Source organism: Plectropomus leopardus, chromosome 7 (genome assembly GCF_008729295.1).
Source record: "Plectropomus leopardus isolate mb chromosome 7, YSFRI_Pleo_2.0, whole genome shotgun sequence".
Taxonomy (NCBI): Eukaryota; Metazoa; Chordata; class Actinopteri; order Perciformes; family Serranidae; genus Plectropomus; species Plectropomus leopardus.
In genome coordinates this window covers 8,346,250-8,371,051 of record NC_056469.1, presented here as the reverse complement: position 1 = coordinate 8,371,051, position 24,802 = coordinate 8,346,250, and the positions used below count along the sequence as shown (strand labels likewise).

General features: G+C 38.4%; 2 protein-coding genes across 3 annotated transcripts in view; both read left to right on the top strand.

The window, feature by feature from the left end:
• Window positions 1–62: 62 nt before the first annotated feature.
• ttk (ttk protein kinase) lies at window positions 63–8,392 on the top strand. Its single transcript, XM_042490085.1, has 25 exons — window positions 63–126; window positions 745–829; window positions 932–1,154; window positions 1,327–1,433; window positions 1,520–1,663; window positions 1,812–1,929; window positions 2,014–2,095; window positions 2,218–2,333; window positions 2,657–2,735; window positions 2,873–2,981; window positions 3,113–3,335; window positions 3,565–3,671; window positions 3,945–4,088; window positions 4,163–4,335; window positions 4,503–4,648; window positions 4,787–4,913; window positions 5,682–5,774; window positions 5,887–6,044; window positions 6,240–6,391; window positions 6,527–6,651; window positions 7,086–7,160; window positions 7,252–7,428; window positions 7,718–7,814; window positions 7,924–8,009; window positions 8,092–8,392. Exons 2-25 carry the CDS (start codon window positions 745–747, stop codon window positions 8,158–8,160), a joined length of 3,015 nt encoding a protein of 1,004 aa, XP_042346019.1. The 5' UTR covers window positions 63–126; the 3' UTR covers window positions 8,161–8,392.
• Window positions 8,393–9,996: 1,604 nt separating this feature from the next.
• Window positions 9,997–24,802, top strand: part of bckdhb (branched chain keto acid dehydrogenase E1 subunit beta) — a 62,484-nt gene continuing 47,678 nt past the window's right edge. For both annotated transcript variants that reach the window (XM_042490188.1, XM_042490189.1), the window contains exons 1-5: window positions 9,997–10,219; window positions 12,289–12,366; window positions 14,127–14,195; window positions 19,882–20,015; window positions 22,527–22,682. In XM_042490188.1, the coding sequence (XP_042346122.1) occupies window positions 10,024–10,219; window positions 12,289–12,366; window positions 14,127–14,195; window positions 19,882–20,015; window positions 22,527–22,682 (633 nt within the window). In that variant the 5' untranslated portion in view covers window positions 9,997–10,023. The remainder of the gene's footprint in view (window positions 10,220–12,288; window positions 12,367–14,126; window positions 14,196–19,881; window positions 20,016–22,526; window positions 22,683–24,802) is intronic.

The window sequence follows — 24,802 nt, the reverse complement described above, 5'->3', positions numbered from 1 at the left end:
AAGAAGAAGAGGCGCTATCCAATCAACACACGACGGGAGCGGAAGAGGCATATTTGAAAACTGGCAGTTAGAGGCGAGCCCTTTTTCCTCTACAAGTGAAACGGGATTCGTGACAACGTAAACACGGTGAGAGTTGTTTCAATTTTTATGTTTTTATGTTTATTAGAGTGCCTTCTTCACGTTATACTTTATCTGCGTGTGCTTGACCTTTAGTGGAACTACGTCGCTCAACTTGTTATTGTTAACAGCGTTAACATGTTAGCAGGCTAGCTAACTGGGCTAACTCAGATTGTAAACAGAGTTTATTGTAAAGAAAGCATGGTGTCAAATGATCTGTCTTAAATATATGTCAATTGAAGTCTTTCTTATTTCGCACCAATTATACGCAACGTTACAAGGTATGTACAAAAAGTTAGTTTACGTTATAAGGGGCTAAAGTCATTGTTGTCCCTTAATGACCTTAGGATCAGTTTTTGAGTTGCCTTGACGTTACTTGGCTAATCACATCCTTCGTGCTATGTTAATGTAGCTTATAACATTACCGATTTGGAAAAGTGTCTCGCAGAGATTATTACAATACGTGAAGTCGTGTGTATTGCTAATACACTTTGCCATACCAAATAAGAAATCATCAAATCTTCATATTTTAAAATGTATTTTGTTGTCCTTGGTGTATATTTTTGTTCAAGAGAGCATGCACAACCTTATTTTGGCTAATTTTATGTATCTACTCCTCAATTTCAGATGGAGGAAGAGCATACAGACAGAAAGCAGCAGCTCGCCATGCTTTATAAAAAGATTACTAAAATTAAGGAGTATCTCAATGAAGGTAATGTTAATGCTCCATACCTCTCATTGCAAGATCAGTAAATATTACCATATATTTGTCTATACTGTATAAAGTAATCATGACCCCTTGTACTTGTTACAGATGACACGGATAATATTAACCAGGTTATCGGCTCAAACTCACCGGAATCATGCCTCTCCTATTTGATGAACCTGGAAAAGAAAGGGGACACTCAGTTGGACAGAAATCACCTCACCAGACTTATTGACTTTTATACCAGAGTATTCTCCAATATGCCACTGGGAAAACACTGTCAGAATGAGAGCTATGCCAGGATGTTGGTCAGATTTGCAGAGCTGAATGCGTGAGTATCCTAGGTCATAACTTGTATATTAAATATCTGCATCCTCTCTCTAGTTTTAATTCTGTCTTCATCCGTAGATTGACCAGGCTTGTTAAAATAAATATTTTTGGAATGTTTTGAAAAAAAAACTGAGTGGACAGTTAGTCTGTTTATCCTGTTTTCCTTTTATTAGAATTCAAGATGTCAATGAGGCAGAAGCCAACTTCAACTTAGCAAGATCTCACAGCCAGAACTTTGCATTTGTTCACATTGCACATGCACAGTTTGAACATTCTCAAGGTAGGTTTGTTGCTTGTGTACAGAACAGCACATTCTCACAACACGTTATCTGCAGTATTTTAGTGTTTTCTTTATCATCTTAACAGGCAACACAAAGAGAGCCATTTACATATTGCAGAATGCTATTGGACTGGGTGCCAAACCAAAGGAATTGCTAGAGGCTGCAATGCAAAGCATGCAAACAGGGAAAACACAACTCTCAAGTTCTCAGGATAAGGAAAATGTGCCACGTGAGTCTTCATTCATGTTTTATTTAATGGCATCATAATGGTTAGATTACTTGTTTTGTATACAGCAATTCAGGAAAGTGTTACAGTGCAATCTTATCATCATCTGTTTCTCTGTCTGTTTATTTTGCTGTTCGTGTCTTTCTGCCAGTATTGTCAAACAGTAATGCCGTGCAAGGTTCTGTCAAAAAAGGCTCTGAATTCCAAAAAGTATGCCGAACATCAGACGGGACAGGCGACCTGCAGCTCTCCAGTATTTTTGGTTTAGGGTAAGAATAAAACGTCAACTTTCAACATGTAATAAGGCTCCGTTTGTTTTCGGGAGTATAACATCTTATGTCTCTGGCCTGCAGGACAGAGCCCCTCGGTGGATCATCAGATGATCAGCTCCCAGGCTGGAGATCTGTATCTCACCGCAAGAAAGCAGTGGGCATGGTGAGAGCTACATTTCATTCTGCTTGTCATTTTAACTTTTTTTTTCTCAGAGATCATATAAAAAATTAATTACCAAAATAGTCTGAAGTTTAGAAGTTGTGCTCTGAACTTTTGTATTTCAGCCAGGGAGAGTTCCCATAGTGCCTTTCTCTATCCCAGAGAAGGATGATGATGATGACCACATTAACGGGAAGCCTTTAAAGAGAAGCGATTCATCAACTCACACATCTATGTCCAGGTAATTCTTTATAACTAAATTTTTTTTCCAAATGTGTTTAATTTGATTATGTTTGCTGCCAAATTAAATGTAATTTAGGAACCAGTAATAGAGAACACAAATGGTTTGCTTATCATTGTTTGAATCAAACAATCTGCCACACATTTTTTAATTCAACATGAAGTAACACCAGTGTAATAAAATAAATTATTAGTGTGTTGCATCGCAGTTTGCTTTGCATGCAAATTCTTGAATATTTTAGTCAAATGTGTAAAAAAAAATAATAATAATAATAATAATGTTGTATGTTTTGTTAATACCTAATTTGCTTAATTTTGTCTCAGGCAAACATCTGGTTCAAACATGAACCCAATATTTGGGCTGTCATCCACAAGAAAAAATGCTGTTGATGGAGATCCTCAAGTGAGTATGAATGAGCTATTTGGTGTCTGAATCATCAGTCAGTGGTTCTCATTTTCAGTGCTTTGTTAAACAAAGATGTTCAGCTTGAGTTAAAAACAGAGGTGTGATATCTGTCTCTTATACTGCTGTGTTCTCAGCCGCCAGCTGTTAGCCCAGAGCATTGTCCGTGGGAGGATCAGGCAGCTGTGGACTCCACCACCTCACTTCTTCACTCACACGACACTAGGGACACCTCCAGAATGGAAGGTACTATATAACCTTGAACACTGGAAGGTCTTGCAGTTTTTTGCATGGGCAGCAAAACTTTTAAAAACAATTTGAACAGTGTGCATTTAGTGTTTTGGCGGTTATGATGACTTTTTTTTTTTATCTGGCAGATGTAACGTACAACTTCGAACAGGTCGTCAATACAAATTCCCCTGATTCTTGTTGGACATATCTGATGAACCTGGAGAAAAGGGGCAACCCTCACACAGACATCAACCTTCTCAATAAGCTCAAGGACTGCTATTCTAAAATCTTCTCAAGGCTGCCAATAAGACAATTCAGCAAAAACGCCAGCTATGCCAGAATACTTGTCCGATATGCTGAACTCAAGGGGTGAGTGTGAATGAAATACTATATCTGTATAACAGCCATGGGACTTTATGATGTGTGTATTTGCAGAAAAAAAGACTGCAGTCATTTTCACTGTATTATCTATAAATGTGTAATCACATGCATTAAGTTCTCCACATGCAAAAAGCCTGTTGTTGCTGAACTTTTAACATCACAGTTTTGCCAGGTGTTAACCATATCTTTTTTTTCTTTCTTCTTTTTTGTTTTGTAGAATCGAAGACCCAGATGAAGCCCAGGACCACTTTATAGTTGCACGATCCAACTGTAAAGGCTTTGCTTTTGTCCACATAGCACATGCCCAGTTTGAGGTTTCTCAAGGTAGAATTTATTTTATATTCCAGAAATCTAAAACAGGGAATAGACCAACACATGCCAAATCCACACATCTACTCAATTAAAAATACACATATAAAAGAGTCCACACAGGATTTCTTTTAGTAACATTCATACAAGGAACTGTTTTTACAGACGTGGTTGTGTCCTTATACTTCTAACACCTCTGACTTTATTGTTTAGACTGCTTGGTTAGACAAGTATTAATTGACAAAATATTGTGGAAATACAATTTTTTCTTCCTCCTTTCCTTTTCAGGTAATGTGATCAAAGCGTCTTCAATTCTGCACAAAGCCCAGGCATTAAATGCCAGGCCAGCAGAGCTCGTGGAGATGGCCATACGTAACCTGAAAGCTGGGGAGAAACAGCTTGTGCCCCCCAGAGAAGAGGAACATCCCACAGGTGGAGATTCACTGAGAAGCATTTTTAAGGTGAAAGCACATGCAGTTTGTAACTGAAATGTTCTTTTTTTGTAGACTTACAAACAGGTGTTTCAGGAATTGCGTCGACGTGTGGGGGAAACCAGGATGTTCAGCTTCCTGCTCGGGTCTCCGTGCAGCGGTCAGTGGAACAGCCGAAACCTGCCAGCAAGGAGCCCTTATCAGAGTGGAAGATACCAACTCTCGTCAACCGGCAGGTTTCTCCAGAGGTCTGATAGCATTCTTTATCGACTACAGTTTTCTGTGCAAATACATTGAGAAAAAAAGTTTCATAAAATACCTCAAAGTTCTTTAAGAATTTTAAATTTGCATTATGACAAATGTGTCGTGTAGGGTATTTTAGCCAGTTATTTACATAATTGTTTTTTCTTCCCAGGATAAACGCGCAACACCTCCTGACCCCAGACCTGTTCCTCGTGTACTTGAGTCACTGCCCACTCCATCCCTCCATCTTCCATCAAGACTGAACCCACAAACAGTCTGTCAGACACCAAACGGCTACAGAAACCCCTCTGCTAACAGGTAACACCTTGACTGGGGCGTGTGCTGCTCTGAAACATCTTCAGTAGACCTTTAAAGGACTTCTTTTGTTTCTTTATGAACTTCTTTGTACAAATTATAAAATGTGCCCATTATGTTTAATCTCTTTCTCCCCCTCAGCTTTATTACTCCTGTTGTAAAGAGAGGCCCTGAAGTGTCTTCCTCTGCAGTGGCAGCACACAGAGCTGGACCCGTTCAGCAGCCACGCACACCACTACACCAGGCGCCAGGTTTCCAAACTCCACAGGTACAGCATCTTCATGTGATGTCATCTGATACACCAAATCCATTTTTCACACTCAGAGGAAATGGTACATGCATCCACACGTTTTTCCATGACACCAAACACCTGCTGATTATGCACCAGGATTCCCACGGGCATGGAAAACCTAAAAAAGTCTTGGAATTAGTAAAAGTCCTTAAAGTTTGGGAAATTGTTAGTCTTATCCTCCATGGATAACCTTCGATGTAATGTAACATAAAAGCAAGTTTGTTTTCTGTAGCTGATGATGTAATGTAGCTCTAAGTTGTGTCAGTGTGTGATGTGAACTTTTGCTTACCATCATGGAAGTTTCTTAATTTTACCTCTGCATTAGGTCTCTCCCTTCGTGATTGCCGGCTAGATGAAATTATGCTGGAAGAGTTCTAATCTAATATGTTTGAAAAATGCTGGACAAGTGAGGCAAGAAAAAAATATACTATGGGTCCTTGAAAAGCCATGGAAAACCTTTACACTTCGCACTTTACATTGTTTTTTAACAAAATACTTGGCTGTTGCTGATATTAATGATTCCACCACCATATGAAGTAACTCTGTTACATGATAAGAAGACATCTGGGTCTTCTGCATCCTACAGCATGGATGCATAAAATGACAAAGCAAGATGAAATGCATCATATATCTGGACATATAGAGAGCAACGTGGCTTGTCTCATAATATAAAAAGATAACTTACACATGAAATCATTATAAACTACAGTGATGTGTTATACTTTTGTTTGCATCTCCTTTTAGGCGTCCCTCACTGCATTGTCAAATGATTCCATCACCATTAAGGGCAAGCAGTTCTTCATACTCAAGATGATCGGACGTGGTGGATCCAGCAAGGTAAAACATAAACAGGGAATTCACACATCACATTGTGTGGACAGTATTCATGCACTTTGCTTAGTTGTTTGCAAATGTAATCAATGGCGTGTTGCTTGTTTGTGTGTTTCAGGTCTATCAGGTCCTCGATCACAAAAAACAGCTGTTTGCTGTGAAATACGTCGACCTCGACGAGGCTGATGCTCAGACAGTAGAAAGCTACAAAAATGAGATTGAACATCTGAATCACCTGCAGCAGTACAGTGATCAAATTATCAAGCTATATGACTAGTGAGTACATACAAAAATAAAAACGATCAATGATTTGTACAGGAACCTCGGAACAGTTTTGTCCTTGTTAGGATGAAAACTTTGCTATCTTTCTTTTTGGGAAGTCAGGATTTTGTAGTAATCAAATCATATTTTTATACAAAAAAAGAAATATAATGGTTCACTTAACCATGATGGTTGTTTATGTATTTGCAGTGAAATAACCAACAGCTACATCTACATGCTGATGGAGTGTGGAAACCTGGATCTGAACACGTGGTTGCGAAACCGCAAAACTGTGAATCCACTGGAGAGGAAGTTCTACTGGAAGAACATGCTGGAGGCCGTCCAAACCATCCACAAACATGGTTCTCTTTCTCCATAGCTCTCACTCTTGCTCCCTCTTTGATTTTCAGTGTTTTTTCACTAAACAGAACTCTAACATGACCTTCATTTTTAACCATTCCATATCTGTATATATGTCGTCATTGTCTTCTATGCAGGAATCATCCACAGTGACTTGAAGCCAGCAAATTTTGTCATTGTGAATGCTTCGCTGAAGCTGATTGACTTTGGCATCGCAAACAGAATCCAACCAGATGTCACGAGCATTATGAAGGACTCACAGGCAAGACTTGTATCATAAGCTCTTAGTTGTTGTGTTAACATGCAGCCGTGGTGATTGTCAGTGATATGCTGAAAAACCAATGATATCAGAGTGTAAATGTGCTTGGGATGCATCCATAACCTGATCATTTACACTAGCTGCAATTGCTCGGTGTGAGTTGTTAACCCTTTGAAATCTGGACATCACTTTTCTCTTGTTTCTTTTTCTTGCCCTTGTTCCAAAGGATTAATATTGAATCCTGTATGTACACAATGTTGAGTGGCGTGGCAACAAAACTTATTTTATGAACAACAACCCACAGATGATAAAAATTTGCGGGAAATTTTGTGAAAAGGGGAAAAAATATTTTATTTTAAACATAATGAAGCTGTATCAGCTGTACACTTCAGGTGTAAAAGGTTTCTACTAATGTAATACATGTTTGTCAAACACAGGTTGGAACCTTAAACTACATGCCCCCTGAAGCCATCAAGGACACTTCATCCCGTTCAGGAAAAGCTCGCTCAAAGGTACTCTTTCCAAGTCAATTAGACAGTATAAGTCATCATTTCAGTTTGCAGCACAGTGGTGACAATATTTTATGTTTCTTTCCCCACATAGATCAGTCCCAAAGGTGACGTGTGGTCCCTCGGATGTATCCTGTACTGCATGACTTACGGGAAAACACCATTCCAGAGCATCACTAATCAGATTGCCAAGCTGCACGCCATCATCGATCCTTCCCATCAGATTGAATTCCCTGACATCTCCGAGAAGGATTTGCTGGATGTACTGAAGGTGAGAGAGAGGGGCGGGGGGTCAGATCATCATTGTGAACAGTTTAATAAACATACTTGCAACATTTTTACTAAAACTGGTCACATTTTAATGAGGATTAAACACACACACTGAGACCTTTTTCTGCTCTACAGACTGCTGCATGTTAACAGGTTTGACTTAAGTGCTGATGCATTTAGCTACAGTCCACAGATTAAAACAGAGACTAACTTAAAAGTGTCAAAGTGAAGTAAAATACTAAATAAGCTGTCTTTTTTTTTTTTTTTTTTTTTTTGTCCGGTTGCTTCAGAATTGTTTGGTGCGAAACCCCAAAGAGCGGATTTCTATTGCAGAGCTGCTGGAGCATCCATACCTGCAGCTGAAGCCACAAGCATCACCTGAACCAGGTGGACACTCACGCACGCACAGGCACACACACACAAAGGTTGTGCACTTGGAGGCCAACTTTGCGGTTCCCCATGTGACACTGACCTGTGCTCTATTCACCTATTTCAGAGCGTCCATCTAACAGTGATCTACAGAAGATCCTCACAGACCTCGCAGCCCTCCAGTCTCCAAACAGCATCATCCGAGCTGCTAATGTAAGACTCATTTGGAAGACTTTTAGACATTGTCTCATTCCATTAGTTTCTTAACACTTCCTCTGCCTTCTTCATTTCACAGAATCTGGCCAAAATGTGCAGCAGTGGCAGAAAGTTGGATGTTGCAGAGTGTGCAAAGTCGTCAACCTAACCGTCCTGGAAAATATGATGTCAAGACTTCTTTTTCTTTTCTTTCTTTTTTTGATCTCTTTTTAGCCACTAAATTACAATAACAGTATTTTCTTTGGAATGTAGATCTAACAAATATATATTTGTATGTTTGTGGGCTGTAAACAAAATCATTATATTGCTTCATTTTTGCGCTTGTCATCTGATAATAAATGTAAGCGTACAATATAGTCAAATAAACATACTATATCCTTTGGAGTTGTTGGTTCCTTTCTTCCAGATGAAGTCACAAGGTTTTATTTGAACACATTACTACAGGAACTAAATGAAAATATCAAAAACACTGAGATAAATATGATGAAGTTATTTTTCCCTGCTTATTTTCAATTGCCTGTAATTAAGTGCATGTGTGATCATGACAATTATGCACAAGGGAGACAGTATTCATTTTTATAGCATGCTGGAATTCTTTCCTTGTGATCAATGCAATGATGCTTATACTAGAAGATGGCTGCTTATAGAAATATGAGTTCAATCATTTTGATGGTGATTATTAAGAACTGATAAGCCACTCAAATATTCTCAAAGAGCTTCTTAATGGCTTCTTTTTTTAATTTAGGAAAGAAGTTATGGATCTTTTTGATGTTTTCACATTTCACAACTAATGAAAAAAGACCAACTTTTGTTTAGAAGTGTAAATGCTTCTGTTTACACCCCCCTTCTCAAAAAAGCCTTATTTTACAAAAAAAGGAAGAATTTACAAGCTGTATATGTTATCAAAAGTGATTCTGTGCACAATGTAGATATACATTTAATGGTGGGCCACTTGAATGCATTCTAAAATAAATAATAAAAAACTGCAACATATGGTGATAAAAGATAAATGAAATGATTAACATCTGTGGCACTTTTCTCATTTTCTTGGACATTTTCTAATTTGTGTGCCTTCAGTCAACTTGTGCTGCTCCTATTATTGTTGTATTTGTTCTCGTCTTTTGACGTATTTTTCGATTTGAAATGTGTTACTCACTGTGAAAATGCATGTTTTGTAATGTGTGATATTTGTATGTATATCTTATTTTTTCCCATGAGATATATCAGTCTGAGAAATTATTGAGGAACCTCGAGTCGTTCTTCGTCTTTTTTGACCAGTCCGAGTACCAGTACCGTAACAGCGCAAGTGGAGGCGCATCAGAATCCAAACGGCGGCTGGATTGACTGGATTTTTATGATCCCAGGACTTTATTATCACCGTTTCAAATATAAAAAGCGTCATGGTGCAAGGTTGAGCTTATGTAGACAACATAAACCCAATATTCTTGTGAAACCGCTGTTTATAAATGCCACGAACCACTTCTGGCGCATCCAAAATCACTACCACGCACACCGCCCTCCTTTTGGACCAATCACAACCTTTACGTGGGAAGAAGAGAGAAGATGTGTCACTCCGCCACAATTTCTGACTACCACAAAGAGTCGACGTTCCCTTTCCTTCCTCAACATGCCTCTATTTAACGTTTTGGTGCTCTTTCTGTAGAATAAAAAGATGTCCCACCACATTCAAAGCTAAATGGATATCTTCTGTAATTGCTCATAAAACTTTAACACAAATACATGGTCCGAATACGCTGTTCGTAACTCCATTGGACAGTATCACAAGTTATCACAATTACTTTTTAAAAAAAAACTTGACGAGGTGCTAAAATTAATTTATAATAACAGAAAAACCCAGTATTGTGTGTCAGGTTTAAGAAAGACTGGTGAAAGTGGCGTTATTTCGGCCAAATATGCAGTTCCTTCCGTTGAGTGGCGATGTTCTTTGTTTAATAGACGGTCTTTGCACGTTGATTCATTTTGCCCTTCCTGTTCAGTCATAACAACAGTCATGGCGGCTGCTGCACGGTTCTTCGTCCGAGGTGCACACTCGAAACTTTCTATCTCAGGTGTTGGCACCGGGGCTCAGAGCTCTTTCGGGGCCACTCTGCTGAAATTGTCGCCGAGCTCCAGCTCCCGGACAAAATCACAAAGAAGACATGCAGCGCACTTTAGCTTCCAGCCTGACCCCGTCCCAACACAATATGGTGAGTGGCTGGATAACCGGCTAACGTTAGCTACATTAACAGGACATCACTTATGTGGCAGTGGGAGTTTGAACAGTTTAGCTGTTTGAATGAAAAGTTATTTAACAGCACTGTGAACAAGTTAGCAAGACTGGGTAGTCATTTTATCAGGTACAGCTTTGCACCTGTACGTTTAAAGGTCCCCTCTAGACATTTTTTTGTGACGCATAAAAAAATACTGTGACGCGAGTAATAACTCGCGTCTTATGTGTGTGTGTGTGTGTGTGTGTGTGTGTGTGTGTGTGTCCACGCAGTTTTTATGGTAGCCATCCTTCTCAGTTATTATTATGACAAACAGTGGTGGTGGAAGTATTCAGTTCCTTTACTTAAGTAAAAGTACTTATACCGCACTGTGAAAAAACTATGTTAAAAGTGAAAGTCCTGCATTAAAAGTGTTTCTTAATTAAAACTACATAAATATAATTAAGAAAACGTACTTAAAGTAAAATAGTCAATATAGAAAAATCTAGAAAAAAACCCACCCAAAATTCAAAACTATTAAAAAAGAAAAGATAAAGTAGAATGTTTACACACTTAAATGATGTACATGTAAATGTTAAATAAAACAATAGCCAAAGTACCCAAATTAGAAAACCCAAAAGAAAGTAAGAAAGACTCAATGATTAAACAAATGAAAAAGAAAATGATTTAAATGTTGACTAAAGTAATTGCCAAATACCCAATTAAAAAATCATAAAAAAACACTATTTAAAAAAAAAGAGGGAGAGAAAAAACTAGAATAAAAAATGGTTGCCAATTAATTTCCTTTCGATCAGCTAACTGATTAATCATCTAATCATGTCAGCTCACACAATTGCATGTTTTGATTTATAACTAGGCATTATATTTAATATAAAGTTCTTATGTTTTTCATGCAAAAATCTAAATTTGTAAAGTAACTAGTTACTAAAGCCTTTGGATTTCCCTCTGAAATTTAATGGAATAAAAGTATAAACTGGGATGAAAAGAAGAGTTGAGAAAAGTACATGTACCTGCAATTTGTACTTAAGTACAGTTCTTATGTACATGTACTTAGTTACATCCCACCACTCAGAGAAAAAAAACAAACAAACAAAAAAAAACAACAACTAAATTTATGAATGGGCAAAATATTGTTTATCTAAAAACGTTAACTGTTAGACACAAGATGTCTCCTACTTCACTGAAAAAAACAGTTCTTAATAATTTTGCATGGCAGTTTTAAGTTTTTCCTTCACATTACTGCATGTTGCTCATTAGGCCACAGATGGTTTGCAAGCAAGTTGTAATGTCACAAAACTCATGTTATTGTCCAGGTGTTAAAATTATATTCAAGGTGAGAACAGCAAAACTTTCACCCTTCACCACATGAATGCGGAAACATTTTTCTTTGGCCAAACTCTACACAATCGATATTAAGCACAGTGACGCTCTAAGTCATGTCACAATAAGCATAACACATGTTATGTATGTTATCTGCTGCCTTTTATATGGTGTAATGTTGGTCAACTACTGCTAATGCCAAACTCCACTTTTAACATCAGTGCTTCCTCTGCTGTTAAGCTGGACTACCGCACATGTTCAATTTCAGCACCTGAATCGATGATCAGGCTACAGGAGACATTGTCAAACAAGTTTATCAACAAAGTTTTAACAGACACAAGTCTAAAGAGAGTGGTGTGTATGTGATGTGTCATAGTCTAGTACCGTGCCCAACAATGCTTGATTTTATCAGTTATCCTACAGTTCATATGACCAGGATGTTGGCACTCAAACAGTTGCAAACATTTTTTTCTGGATCCAGAAAAACAACCCAGCACTGAGACACCACAAGTATTAGTTGTTCCTTCTCTCTAACATTGAAGTGTGTATCTTTTTGATTGAAGGCTGTGAGTCTGTGCCAAGTTTTCTCTAAATGTGGCTTCTTTTCTGCATAGCTGGTATTATCACTTATCAGATGTGTTCAACAAATTCACAATAATGAATGAATGTTGCTTGTGTCAAGTCCATTTCAAAGATTTTTACTCTTTCTTTGTCTTAAAACCTTTTAGGTCCCACCCAGAAGATGAACTTGTTTCAGTCAGTTACAAGTGCCTTGGACAACACTCTTGCCAGTGATCCTACTGCAGGTAGGATGCAAAAACAGGAAAGGGAATTTTATAACTATCAGATGAAAATCTGAAAAATTGACCTCATTTATCATCATGCAGTCTCTGAAAGACAGCACTAAATTAAAGGTCTAGTATGTACGATTTAGTGATGTCTCACAGAGAGGTGTGGCTGATGTGAAAATGTGAGTGGCCCTATCCAGAGCCAGAGTTCAGTTTGTCTCTTCAGGGCTACTGTAGAACAACATGGCGGACTCTGTATGCACATAAAAGCATCTCATTCTAAAGTAACGAAAACACAGTGATTCATAGTTTCAGGTAATTGTAAACTTACGAAAATATAGTTTATATTTAATATTACATTCTGTTTCTGCCAATATATCCTAAACACTGGTCCTTTAAATCACTTTCATAGTTTTGGAAGAGGAGATGTGAGTCATAAACAATGTTTGACTGAGACAAGATGCTTAACTCTTGAAGTATTTACAGGTTAAATAAATCAAACAAAACATGCACATTAGATTTTTCTTGCTAAAAGATTGTGTGTCACAACTGGATGACTTTGTGTCTGGGATCATCATGTTGTAGAAATGGAAATCCTGTGTAAGTTACACGTGCTGTTTTACTGCATTTCAAAAGATTTTTAAGACCTCTAAAAGAAAGTGAACTTATCATACATTTACTATAATGGAATTTAATGTAGCCAGTTGTGGGATCCTTGTATTTCAGTTTTTGTAAAATAGTTGCATCCGATTAATGAGTCCTTGATGTCACCCAAAAATATTTGTTATTAGTTGCTCATAAAGGGTAGAAAGGTTCCTCAATTGTGTCTCTGAGCCAAAGGGTTTTAAGCACCGGTCGCAGAGCTGTACACGGGACCACTAGTGTGCTAAAAATAACCATTTCAGGTTGTGAAATTTGGACCTTACAAGGTTCTCACGGTCATGAAATTCCTGGGATCATGAAATTATAAAAACTGTCATACAGGCCTGAAAATGGTTTGGAATTAACAGAATGTCTTGGAAAGGTTTTGAAGACACATTGTTTAGGCTATTGTTCAAAAGATTTCCATTTGAAAAAATTTTTTTAAATCGAGTGCTGTGCCATGTGACGGTAAAAACGCCTCTTGTCACCAGTGCCTCGCCTCTTTGGGGTCATTGATCCACATGGACGGGGGAGGGGACTGTAGGGAAATAATGGTAATCAGCCATAACCTATTAAGATATCTTTCAGGTTAAAGCAGGGTTGCAAAACATTTATAGAACAAATATAAAACAATTGTTTGTTTGTTTTTTTAAAAAGAAGTAAATGCAAATGAACTAATCAAAATTCAAATCCAAACACATGTCAAATTGCATTGATGTCTACATGATCTTTGGTTTCCTGTCACCCCTAAAACGGGCTTGACCATGAAGTTTTGTGAAGTACCTGTATGTGGCAGTCTGATCTTTGGTTTATGTCATTAGATGGCAGCAGGAATGCAGGAACAAGTGAGTTAAATAAGGAAGCGCAAGGACTTTTTTAAAATTCAAAAATGTCTAGGAAATGTGAGTTTAAATCATGCATGACTGTCACCATAAAGGCCTATCCATTTCAAACTACTTAAATAAAGTCATGGAAATGGGGTAAAATGTTATGGGAAAAATTTAAAAATTTGGAAAAATCTATGGGAACCCTGACTGTAATAGTCTTGCTTATTTTGTTCTCACATACTAAAGCAGCACAGAATTTTGAGAAATTGTGCCACTTTATCACTGATTGTACTGTGTTTTTATCCGCAGTCATCTTTGGGGAAGATGTCGCCTTTGGTGGAGTATTCCGATGCACAGTTGGTCTGAGAGACAAATATGGTAAGATGTTTCATTCCCATTCAATTCTCCCCATTCACAAGTTGAGTATGCTATAAAAAAAAAAAAACACCTTCCACATGCTTTACATGATTTTGCCACTAGGTGGTGGCAGAGGACTATTAACGTTCCTCTCTTGCAAGGTCATATTACTGTTCACTGTTCACCTCAAGGACCAGAAGGATCTGTTTGCACTTATTCGTCCTTTGTGGCAGGGTAGCCTTACAAACTTGATACAGTAAGCTGATATAGCATGTCAACGCTCACTGCTGTGAGTTTGTTTTGCACTCTAGTTTTTATTCTGGTGCTCAATTGTTGCTTCAATCTGAAATGGTACATTCAAAATTCATCAGGTTGAAAGTGTAGCTCCAGTAACATGAGGCCGGCAGACTTTTTGACATGTCAGAGCAGGAAAAAGCATCTTTAATTAATCATGTAATGTAATGTAATGTAATCAGGTTTTTCCATATCAGGGTCCTGTTGTGCTTGTGGACAAACAAGCATGTCTTGCTGGGATCCTGAAATGATGTATATGTTTACTTTTTACTTGTGCAAATACTTGTGCAATTTGTCAAAGATGTTGTTAAAAATAGTATTTCAGGCTCACTAAATTATTTTGCATTTCCTTTTTAGATGTTACTTTAATATGCCTCAAATGTGTATATCATTGTCGGTTTTAAATTGGTTCATTCTTTACAGTAGGTAGCAGCCATGGCAGAAATTATGTTATTATAGTTATATGAGAATTAGCACATGTCAGCTGACACTTAGCCAGAAATTGCAGTAAATAAAGATATGTTTGAGGTAATTTCACTGATAGCTTTTATGCCCTCAGTTTACATTTTGACTTATCATAGTAGGAAGAGCACAGGTGTTAATAATAACATGAAGGGGCGGTGTCTGCCAAAGCTTTTTTCCATCTGAAAACGCCAGGTGCTCATCTGAAAACGCCCAGCTAGGAGCGCTTGAGAACACTTTAGTGGCGCAGTGTTTTTTCAGCTGAGGCACTGTGGTTGCATCTGGTTGCTATGATACCGAATATCCACGGAAGTACTTAATGTGGACGTTGCTCTTGATGAAGGAAAGGCAGAAGCATGTAAGGAGAGAGGTTGGACCCATTGGTCGAAGTGGGTTTGTGGGAATTTATGGGCGAGAAAACATATAGTTTATAATAACATACTTCACTTCAGCAGATGGTGATTGCTGTAGAATATGGTGGTTGGTCTTTCTGCTATCTGTGATAAGTGCAGCGTTTTACGTAATGTTCTAAAGTTTTTAGCTCCCAGCAAACAGAAGAAAAACCTAAACAAAACACCAGCCTCCCAGTAAGCCATGACAGTGTGACAATGTGCCAGCAAGCACAATACTAGAACCTTGAAACTGAAGAAGGGAAATGGAATTCAGCTTTCAGTCATTTTATTATTTACACCTGTGCTTTTGCCACTGTAATATGTCGCAGTGTCCTCTGTGATAAAGGCTTTTTTGAGTGTAGCTGCTACTGCCACTTGCTTAAAGTTTGAACCCAGAGAGTGCTGCATCTGCAGGTCATTACATTAGTAATGTATGTTTCCTCCTGTTATTAATCACTGAGGATTTACCCTTCAAAAGAAACTGGCAGTTCCAGTTTGGTTTTGCATTTGACAGTCAGACAATAAACATAAATCTCTATGGGGACAGAAATTACCAAAGAAATGGCAAATAGCATTAAGCTGTTTTCTATCAACGGTGAGGGGGGTGCCCAGATTGATGCTGAGAAGAAGAAAAGATAGTGATTGTAACCAGTTTCACCTGGTTTAATACAAAAATGTTCAGCTTGTTGATATGAATCGTTTTTATGCTGGCGATTGTCGTGGCTGAAGGCCTTATGTTTTCGGGTTGTGGACCCATCTGTCCATCTGTCCCATTCTCGTGTATCTCAAGAATGCCTTGTAGGATGTACTTCAAATTTGGTATTAATGTCCACACTGACTCAAAGATCTTTTGATTAATTTTGGTGGTCAAAGGTAAAAGTCAATATGACCTCGTCTGTCTCATTCTTGTGAATGTGATTTATTAACAATAGCTCGAAGGATTTTTTTCAAATTTGGCACAAACACATCCCAAGCCAGCCAGGGTGGAAAAGGGAGGGAATGGTTAGACAAAAGGTTAGCTTTCCTTCTGGAGTTTCAATACCTGCAAAATTTGTAAAACTTATGGACATACAGGTGAGATGCAGCTATGTATAAGTGATTTATTTTTATACTCAGCACAGAAACTAAAAAAAATGTTTTAAAACTAATAAAATGGCACAAATGTTCAGTTGGACTCAAAAATGAACTAATAAGATTTTGGGGGTTTAAGGTCACAGGTCACTGTGACCTCACATCCTTCTCATTCCTGTTAACGGGAATTTCTTCAAATTTGGCACAATTGTCCACTTAGACTCAGCGATGAACCGATTAGAATTTGGTTGTCAAATGGCAACTTAAGTGTTTTGCGAAGGCATACAATTGCATGGCGGTAATTCTAATTTTATTCAGTAAATCTGTGAACAACAAATTTGCAAGCTTTCGGTTTCCCCCCTCTAAAAAGCATCAAGCAAACCAGTGTCTTTAGCTAAATTCAGACCAAAACTGGTGCAGAAGCTGTTAGGGATACTCAATATTGGATCTTTTTGCTGTTATCCGATATGACGTTATTTAACAACTTATTTGGCCAAAAACCAGTATCAGTATATCCACTTTTTTCCCTACCTAATTTTGGTGATCATCAAGTCTACTCCGTAGTGGAATTAACATCATAATATGCATGCTCTTATTGTGATGGCCCACCAGCAGATGTAGACATAAAATTCAAAGCTTTTCAATGCATTTAATATTTATTTTTAAAAATTCAGTGTGTTGGCCGATTCCGATATTTCACTTTAAAGCCAATGTCTGCCGATACCGTTGTGCCAATATTATTGCGCATCCCTAGAGGCTGTGCAGGGACAGTTTATTAATTTTCTTCTTTTTGTGGTATAGAATTAATAATAATGATAACGATGATGATAATAATAATAATATGCCACTTGCCTTTTCTTGTTTTGAGCTGATTTTCATCATTTTGTGGGTTTTATTTTCAAAAGCGAAGGACTGTCGAATCCACCCACAGTGGCTGCCTTTTTGTTTTCATTGACGTCAGAAGTGTTGACCTTTTGGAGAGGGATCATTATTTTCCATCACATCCTTGTGTACAGTGATGAGCGCAAAGCTGTTTTTATCCCTCTCACTACTGAAAGAGATGGTGCGCACCTCTGCCACCCACAGCCATTATATAGAACAGAGGTTAATGCAGGGTGGACACTGTATGAATGGCTTTTTACGAGGCGGATGTATTTACCTCAGTGAAGCAGCTCTTCCACCGCTGGTTACCTCTGAGGGCCGTTTCCCTGAAAACAACAGCACACGTTGACCCTATGCTCCGACCAGCTCTCTCTCTCTCTGAGGCGTGTTGCCTTTTTCTCTGAAAGCAGCATCGGTGCCAGACAGTAAAGACCATAAAAGTTAGCCAAACATGCTGTCTATTTAAATTCGCATTCTAGACCCGTGTGAACTACTCAGACACAAAACGTCAATGCAGCGACGCATTTGATGGTCAAACATCATGTTATTGTCCCATATCTCGCTTGTATTTTTTTTTTCAATATTGATTGGCTACTACTCATTGCTTCGATGACATGCAGAAACACACACACACACACACACACGTTACATACAGTCACTTTTACATGAAGCAGCATTTTTGCGGTTGACTTCAGTCTGAGTGGCAAAGCACCAAAAGTTTGATCACTTAATTGTTCATTCCTCAAAGGCTTTGTGGTGCTGTGGTTCCTAATTGAACTTTGCGAAGGAGCAGGGCACGTAAGGGCAGAGTTTCACTGCTGAGAAGCGCACACCTCCCAACTAAACTAAACTAAAAAGACTGGATTGGCAAATACACAAAGAAGAGAGCAAAAATAACACACTCGTCCCAAATTTAGAGTCACACTCTTGCGGCTCTTTTTCAGATTATAGGGTGGAGAATGGAATTTTTTTAATTTTTTTTTTTCCACTCCCTGGATGTTGTGTGTATGTGCAACACAAGCTTGGTTAACTACAGCTGAGGAGGAGTCATCAGCTTGTCACTTCATTTATTTTAGGACTGCATGGCATTTTAAGAGAGAGTGTTCTCTGCACTCTCATCAGTCAAGTGTTGGCGTGGGCTTTGCTCTGTTATCAGAAGAACCCTGCTATTCATTAGACACCCTCTGCAATTGTGGTCAGTGGTCCCAAATAAATAATAGAACACAATGGGCTGTTCAGTGATTCCAGCTTGGAAAGCGGCTACGTCACCTAAAACCTTAAACCTCTGTGTGAACTTTTAACTGTGAGAATGTGGATACAACAGTTCTCCCACCCAGTAGCCATAGGTTGCCTCCCAACAGTAGTAGTAGTTCTTCAGCCCCTTTAACACATGCAGTCGGCCCCCTCTTGGGGTCACGTGTGAACTGGAGCAAGAATTGATATTTAGGGAAATCTCTACCACTAATTTCCCACCTCAAGTTCCAGTAACATTTCAAGGAAAATGCTGGTATGGCTGTAGTGAGATTAAAAGCACTAAAATTGCAGGGGCAAGAAAATTAAGGTTTACCTCCATCTGACGAAGGACGCTTTCATGTGGAGCAAGCAAACCAGTTGCAAGGCTCACCTCATGATTTATGAATCGGCGTGTTTCTAATCACTTGTCCAGAAAAGTAGTGTTTCTAATCACTTGTGCAGAAAAGTTGTTGAATGTTATACATAACAATAAGATTGGCACCAGACAAAAACAGCTCCTCACCCGCCTTGTTCCTGAATAAAATTGAAAGACGTCTTCTGTTGCATACACGTACATCTGGCCTTGCTCCATGGACATTATAAAGAGGAGAGGTCACAGTGTCATCTCATGTCATATCAATGGGTTAAAAACACACATATACAGCTTGCAACTTGCACTTGTTGAATGGCTCAATAGCTGGCCCACTGTGATAGAACATGGGGATGAGGTATTTGTTTCACCGAAGTGTCTGCAGTTGGCTTTGGGCACAATCTTTTTGTATGAAAAACAAAGATATGGGTGAGAATTACAATATTTATTTTTTTTATATATTTCTTTAACTACTGGGAAAGTCTGTAAAAAATACCTTAAATAAATGCTTTCTATTTGAAAACATTTTAATGTATATCGGCACCATCCATTTGAGCTTACTCAAAAGTTTTTTCAGGTAGATTGCACCCATGGAGACGAAAAGAAAAGACTTGAAGAGCACCCGAGCAGACACCATCCTTTATTTCTAGCATCATGTGTTGTAACGCTCTAACTTTGCAGCTCGAGTTCATTGCGCATGTGTTATAGCCCATTGCGCCCATGGGGTCAAAGGGAGGGTCCCAGTGTTCACTTCACCAATAGCCTTGCCTTGCTGCATCTTCTTTTTTCTTTTGTTAAGTTTTATGGCAGTTGATATTCATAAGTGTCGCATTAACACCATCTGCTGAACTGTCCCTTGTCCCATCTATGGCATTACCATGGCATGTGTGATGTAGTGCATGTGTGAATCTAAAAAAAAAAATCACTGAATGTGCCTAATTTACTGGAAACTTTGTGTAAAATAGGCTTAGTCTTTTTTCTTCTCCTCTCTGTTTTCCTTCAGGTAAGGACAGAGTCTTCAACACTCCCCTGTGTGAGCAGGGGATTGTGGGATTCGGTATTGGTGTAGCTGTTGCTGGTGCCACAGCCATTGCTGAGATCCAGTTTGCTGACTACATCTATCCTGCTTTTGATCAGGTAAGCAGGGCTGCAGCTGATTACTCTCAATGTTTAATTTGCTGATTTTTGTCCAGAAAATGTCAGAAAACTGTAAAAAAAAAAAAAAAAAGTGTCAGTTAAAATCTTAAAATCTTTAAATGTCATGTTTTGTCAGATCAGCAGTTCAGAATCCAGATATAGTCATTTTACTCTCACTAATAGAACAGAAAATTATTCAAATTCAATTCTCTTGAAGCTGGAAGCTGTGGTCCAGCAGGAACCTCTCTCTTAGCACTGGATCACATTTGCTGGCTCTTTGTAGGTGTTTTGTTAAAGGGATGGGTTAGAATGAGGGAAAGTACGCTGACGTAACTCCTCAAACCTGCCTTTTGCATCAAAAATCCATCTTCTCATTGTCAGGAAACCCAGGACACATATCACTCAGTTATTGGTGGAATTAGCACACTCCTTCCAGTGATAGCTGTTTTTCTGATATCTCTGATAGCCTAACAAAAAAAATAATATAAATGAGCTCCTAATAACCTCAGATTATACCTTAAAATCATCACATTTAATCCCTTTCCTCTGTATCAAAGAAAGAGGCTCAAATTAATCCCTTGGCTATCTCACTGACTCCATGGCAACAGTGTACATCCTGTCTGCATCACCCAAAGCACAATGAGAACTGTATTGGCAAAAATCAAGATATTAATCACAAATGAAAGTAGGAGAGGAAAAGCAGCATGAGTGGGGAAAAACACTCTAAATACATGTATTTCAACACCATAGTATATCTTATCTCCCTGGTTTATAGATGCAGCACAACTCACATGCTAAATGGTTCCATATCTGAGTGGACTAACTATTCCTTGAAATAACAGTGTACAGCTGAGTGACTACACCACAGGCTGGAATAAAAGTAGCTTTTAAAGGTTAAAAGAAACTGCTGACTGAAAAATACTGTGGCAGAAGGTTTAATTTATCTGTTAACTGAAGTTTGAAAATTTGTTTTACTGTTGCAGGAATGTAGAGTGTACTCTTTATACTTGCCTGGTTTACCAACACACAACTTTTTCAGAGCTCTGGACTGTGTAAAACTAGAAGTTCATGCCAATAGTCAACAAAATGATGAATCAGTGGAGCAGGCACCATCAAGTCACGAACTGCTCCCTGTTCTATGACCAATTTCTGGTAAATTAATAAGAATAAACAATAATCTTCTAAGTGTTTTTTCCCCTCTCGATAGTCACGGCTTCAGACGGTCACAGCTAATCTAATTTAAATGGCAATGGATTTACTCAATTGAGCCAATCAGATCAATTGTTTACAGTTTACCTTTTTTTAAAAAAAAAAATTCTTAATTTTATTAACTGGTCTGAACCTCTTTAAATTTGAATTAAATACCCCTCTTGTAAAGAATATGGTTGTGTAAAATATATTTGGTTTGCATCTATGTGACTCTTTGAGTACCATAAATGCAATAACCCCCTATTTATATGCAGTTTGATTTGAACAGGAGTGACTAGACTTCTCAGAAAAAGACAAAAAAATCTGTTTGCTAGCTTGGCAGCCATCAATGTTAGTGATTGTATTTATTCTACTGACTCGTCTTCTGTCTTGTTTGTATATGTCACTCCTTATTGCGTGCAGGTGTTGGATAAACAGACCTCAAATTGTCTATTATTTCATATTATACAATCTAGCTTGGAAAAATGTGTTAAACAAAAGACGCCCTTTCTTTTTCCTACGCAGAGTTTTTTCTGAGGAAGATTAATGTGGCATTAACCATCAGAGCAGGACAGTGGGCAGCGCTGCTATTTCCATGCATACATGCTGATACTTGTGTCATTCTGTGTATTCTCACCCTCCACAAGATGAATGTGACTCTCTGCTACGTCAAGGCAGCATAAAACAGAATGGTTAATAATGGTGCCTGTTTCTAAGAGGCTTCTGCCACGATGCAGAGCAACAGTCAATTGAATCTGGTGTCCTTGAGAGGGCTCCTTCTCTCTCCTTCTGTGCTCTCGCTTAAAATGGTGCAGTCCAAACTGACCTTAGAGAGACATAAAAGCTGAATTAACAGCCCACCTGAGTTTTAGGGAGGAAAACTTGGGACACCTCTTTGGAGAAAGCCCAGTATCAGAAACTGTAGTAGGTTGAAGGAACCAGACACTTGAGGTGATCGTTAAAAATAAAATAACGTTTTTAAAAGCTTTAAGGGGAATAGCAGAGAGAAGGGCTTGGCACACACAGTCTCAATCCAGTGTCAACTGGTGTGGTCTTTATTCATAAAAACAAAAGAAAGCACTCACTTTTCTATGGTGTTTTTTTTTTTGCTAAATAGATCTGCAAATGATCAAACCAGCAAACATTTCATAATAACCTCATAAATGTTTACAACACATTGTTGTAATTGTCTTTTTACAGGCTGAAATTTGCTGCTTTTGCTCTTGCATTAGGTATCCCATTAGGATCAGAGAAGTCCAATCTTTTTGTGACACCTAATAATGTGCGGTTGTGTTAACTTGAGTTATATTGGTCTCTTTTCAGATAGTCAATGAAGCTGCCAAGTACCGCTACCGCTCTGGCAACTTGTTTGACTGTGGCAACCTCACCATTCGGGCTCCGTGGGGCTGTGTCGGCCACGGGTCACTTTACCACTCTCAAAGCCCAGAGGCCTTCTTCGCCCACTGCCCTGGTATCAAGGTCAGCCTTGTGATTTATCTCAGATTCTTACTTGTATTTCTTTCCTTTTATATGTCTTCTGTTTGTGCAATTTTCAAAATGTCACATTTTGGCCCTAAACATATTCAAACGTATTCTGGCAGGACATCAGGGTATATAGCATTGTCTGATTGCATTGCATAACTCATTAGTTACAGTTGTGTTAATAGAACCATAATACTGAAAGTAATTCTAGATAGAAAATACAGAATGGGAGGAATAAGATAATACATACAAATGCTTTTGAAGGTCAGGGTTCTAACAAGCAAAAATAAGCGAAGATTGACTTCAAGCTGAAACAACAAAATCCTGGTTTCTCCCAGAATCACTTAAGTATTGTCAGCACACAAAGAGGAAAGTTGGTGAAAAGTAGCTAAAAGAATATTTCAGCTGAACTGTAATGATTTTATTCAGTCACAGCCAAAGATGACAAAGAAATTTGATGTGCTGTATGCGTTACAAAGCCCAAAGTTTATTAAAGCATTCCTTTAAATAAAACTTGCACTAACCACTATTTAGAAGAATAAAAAATTGGTAAAAATGCAGTCACTGACTATTGGAGTGCTACTAGAAGAGATGACATGGTTTAAATGGAAACCAAGGATGAAACTATTTAATCTTGCCCACATAAAAGCGTAAACTCACTCCCAAGGAATGATGCTCTTTCTCTGTATGAACAGAAAACTGACATTTCTTTCTTCAGGGTGACAGTACCTTGTCTTGTCTTTTCCACACAGAACATCTTAGTGCCTGTATATATTGTGTATATACTTAAAACAGAAACGGTTCTTTTGCTGAGATATTTCAACCAGACATCTCAGCTTTTCTCAGGCAAATAGAGGAACAGTTTTCAGTGCAATTTCTTGTTATTACTGTCAACTGAATCATCCCCTCAAAACTCCTGCAGACTCAAATACTGACACAGGGTGTCGTTAATTATTGGTAAATAAAGCTTTGGCTACTCCCGCTGCAACTGAAAAGTAGCAAGGTGCATCTAGGTTCAACTTAATGCACATTTCCTCTCACGCATGGAAGCAACAACTTGGAGTCAGCCTCTCGTGCTTGTTTGATTCCATCCACAGCTGTTTTCTGCTCCAATTCACTCAAGTGAAGTACTTAAAGCAAACTGGAGGAATTGTGGATTGTTGCAATCAACAGCTTCCCCTTTCAGTATGATGCATCTTAAAAAAGACAAAAAATGTTTATGTGTACAATCCGATAACTCTTGAGCAACATTGTGCACCATTGTAGTGGCAACTAGAGAAAAAAACTGTCCAGACATATACATTTAGCGGTATCTAAACCTCATGGCCAATGCTAAACACACCTGCAAGCTTCAGGATCTTAAATTGGCAAGAGAGCACCTGCTACTTTGACTTTGTATGTATGAACAGGACCTGAGGAGGAAAACACAAATCTTCTCATAGAGATATGTTGCAGGATACAGCATTCACTGATAGTATCACCAAGGTGGAATTAATAGCATGTGCTCAAAGTAAGCAAGTTAAAATGTCAAAATATAACATCCTTCCCTCTGTTTGCTGAGCAAAGCAAACACAGTATATAATTATCATGAAAGTATCTAATAGGCCACAGACAGGGAATGACTGTATGGTTTACAGCTTCAGTTTATCCACTCTGAGTAACCATCACTGCGACCAATAAACATGTTGTCTCCTAGCAAAGGTCAGGCTGATAAATGTTAATCTTTGTGCATACTATCAGCTCCATGAGCTCCATCTGAGAGTCCGCCCCACTACACAGTCTGACAGGCTTGATTCAGTTTCGGCACAGCATTGTCTTGATACCCCACTCCTGACCTAAATGCCATTAAGAGATTTAACATCTGACACAATTTCAGTGCCAGAAAGACAACAGTTGTTATGAAGAATTTATAAATATTTTTTGTGTCTTAGCCCACTTTTTACAACAAGCAGTTCTGTGTTACAGTCCTAACAGTTATGGTGGACCAGATCCAGGGCAAGGCTTGTTGGCCCGTTTGATGCTGCATACCGTGAAATGTTAACACAAGTTAAAATATAAAAATCAAAATTGTATTCCTCCATGCAGACGATAACAGTGGGCGGCGGCATTATGTTTTC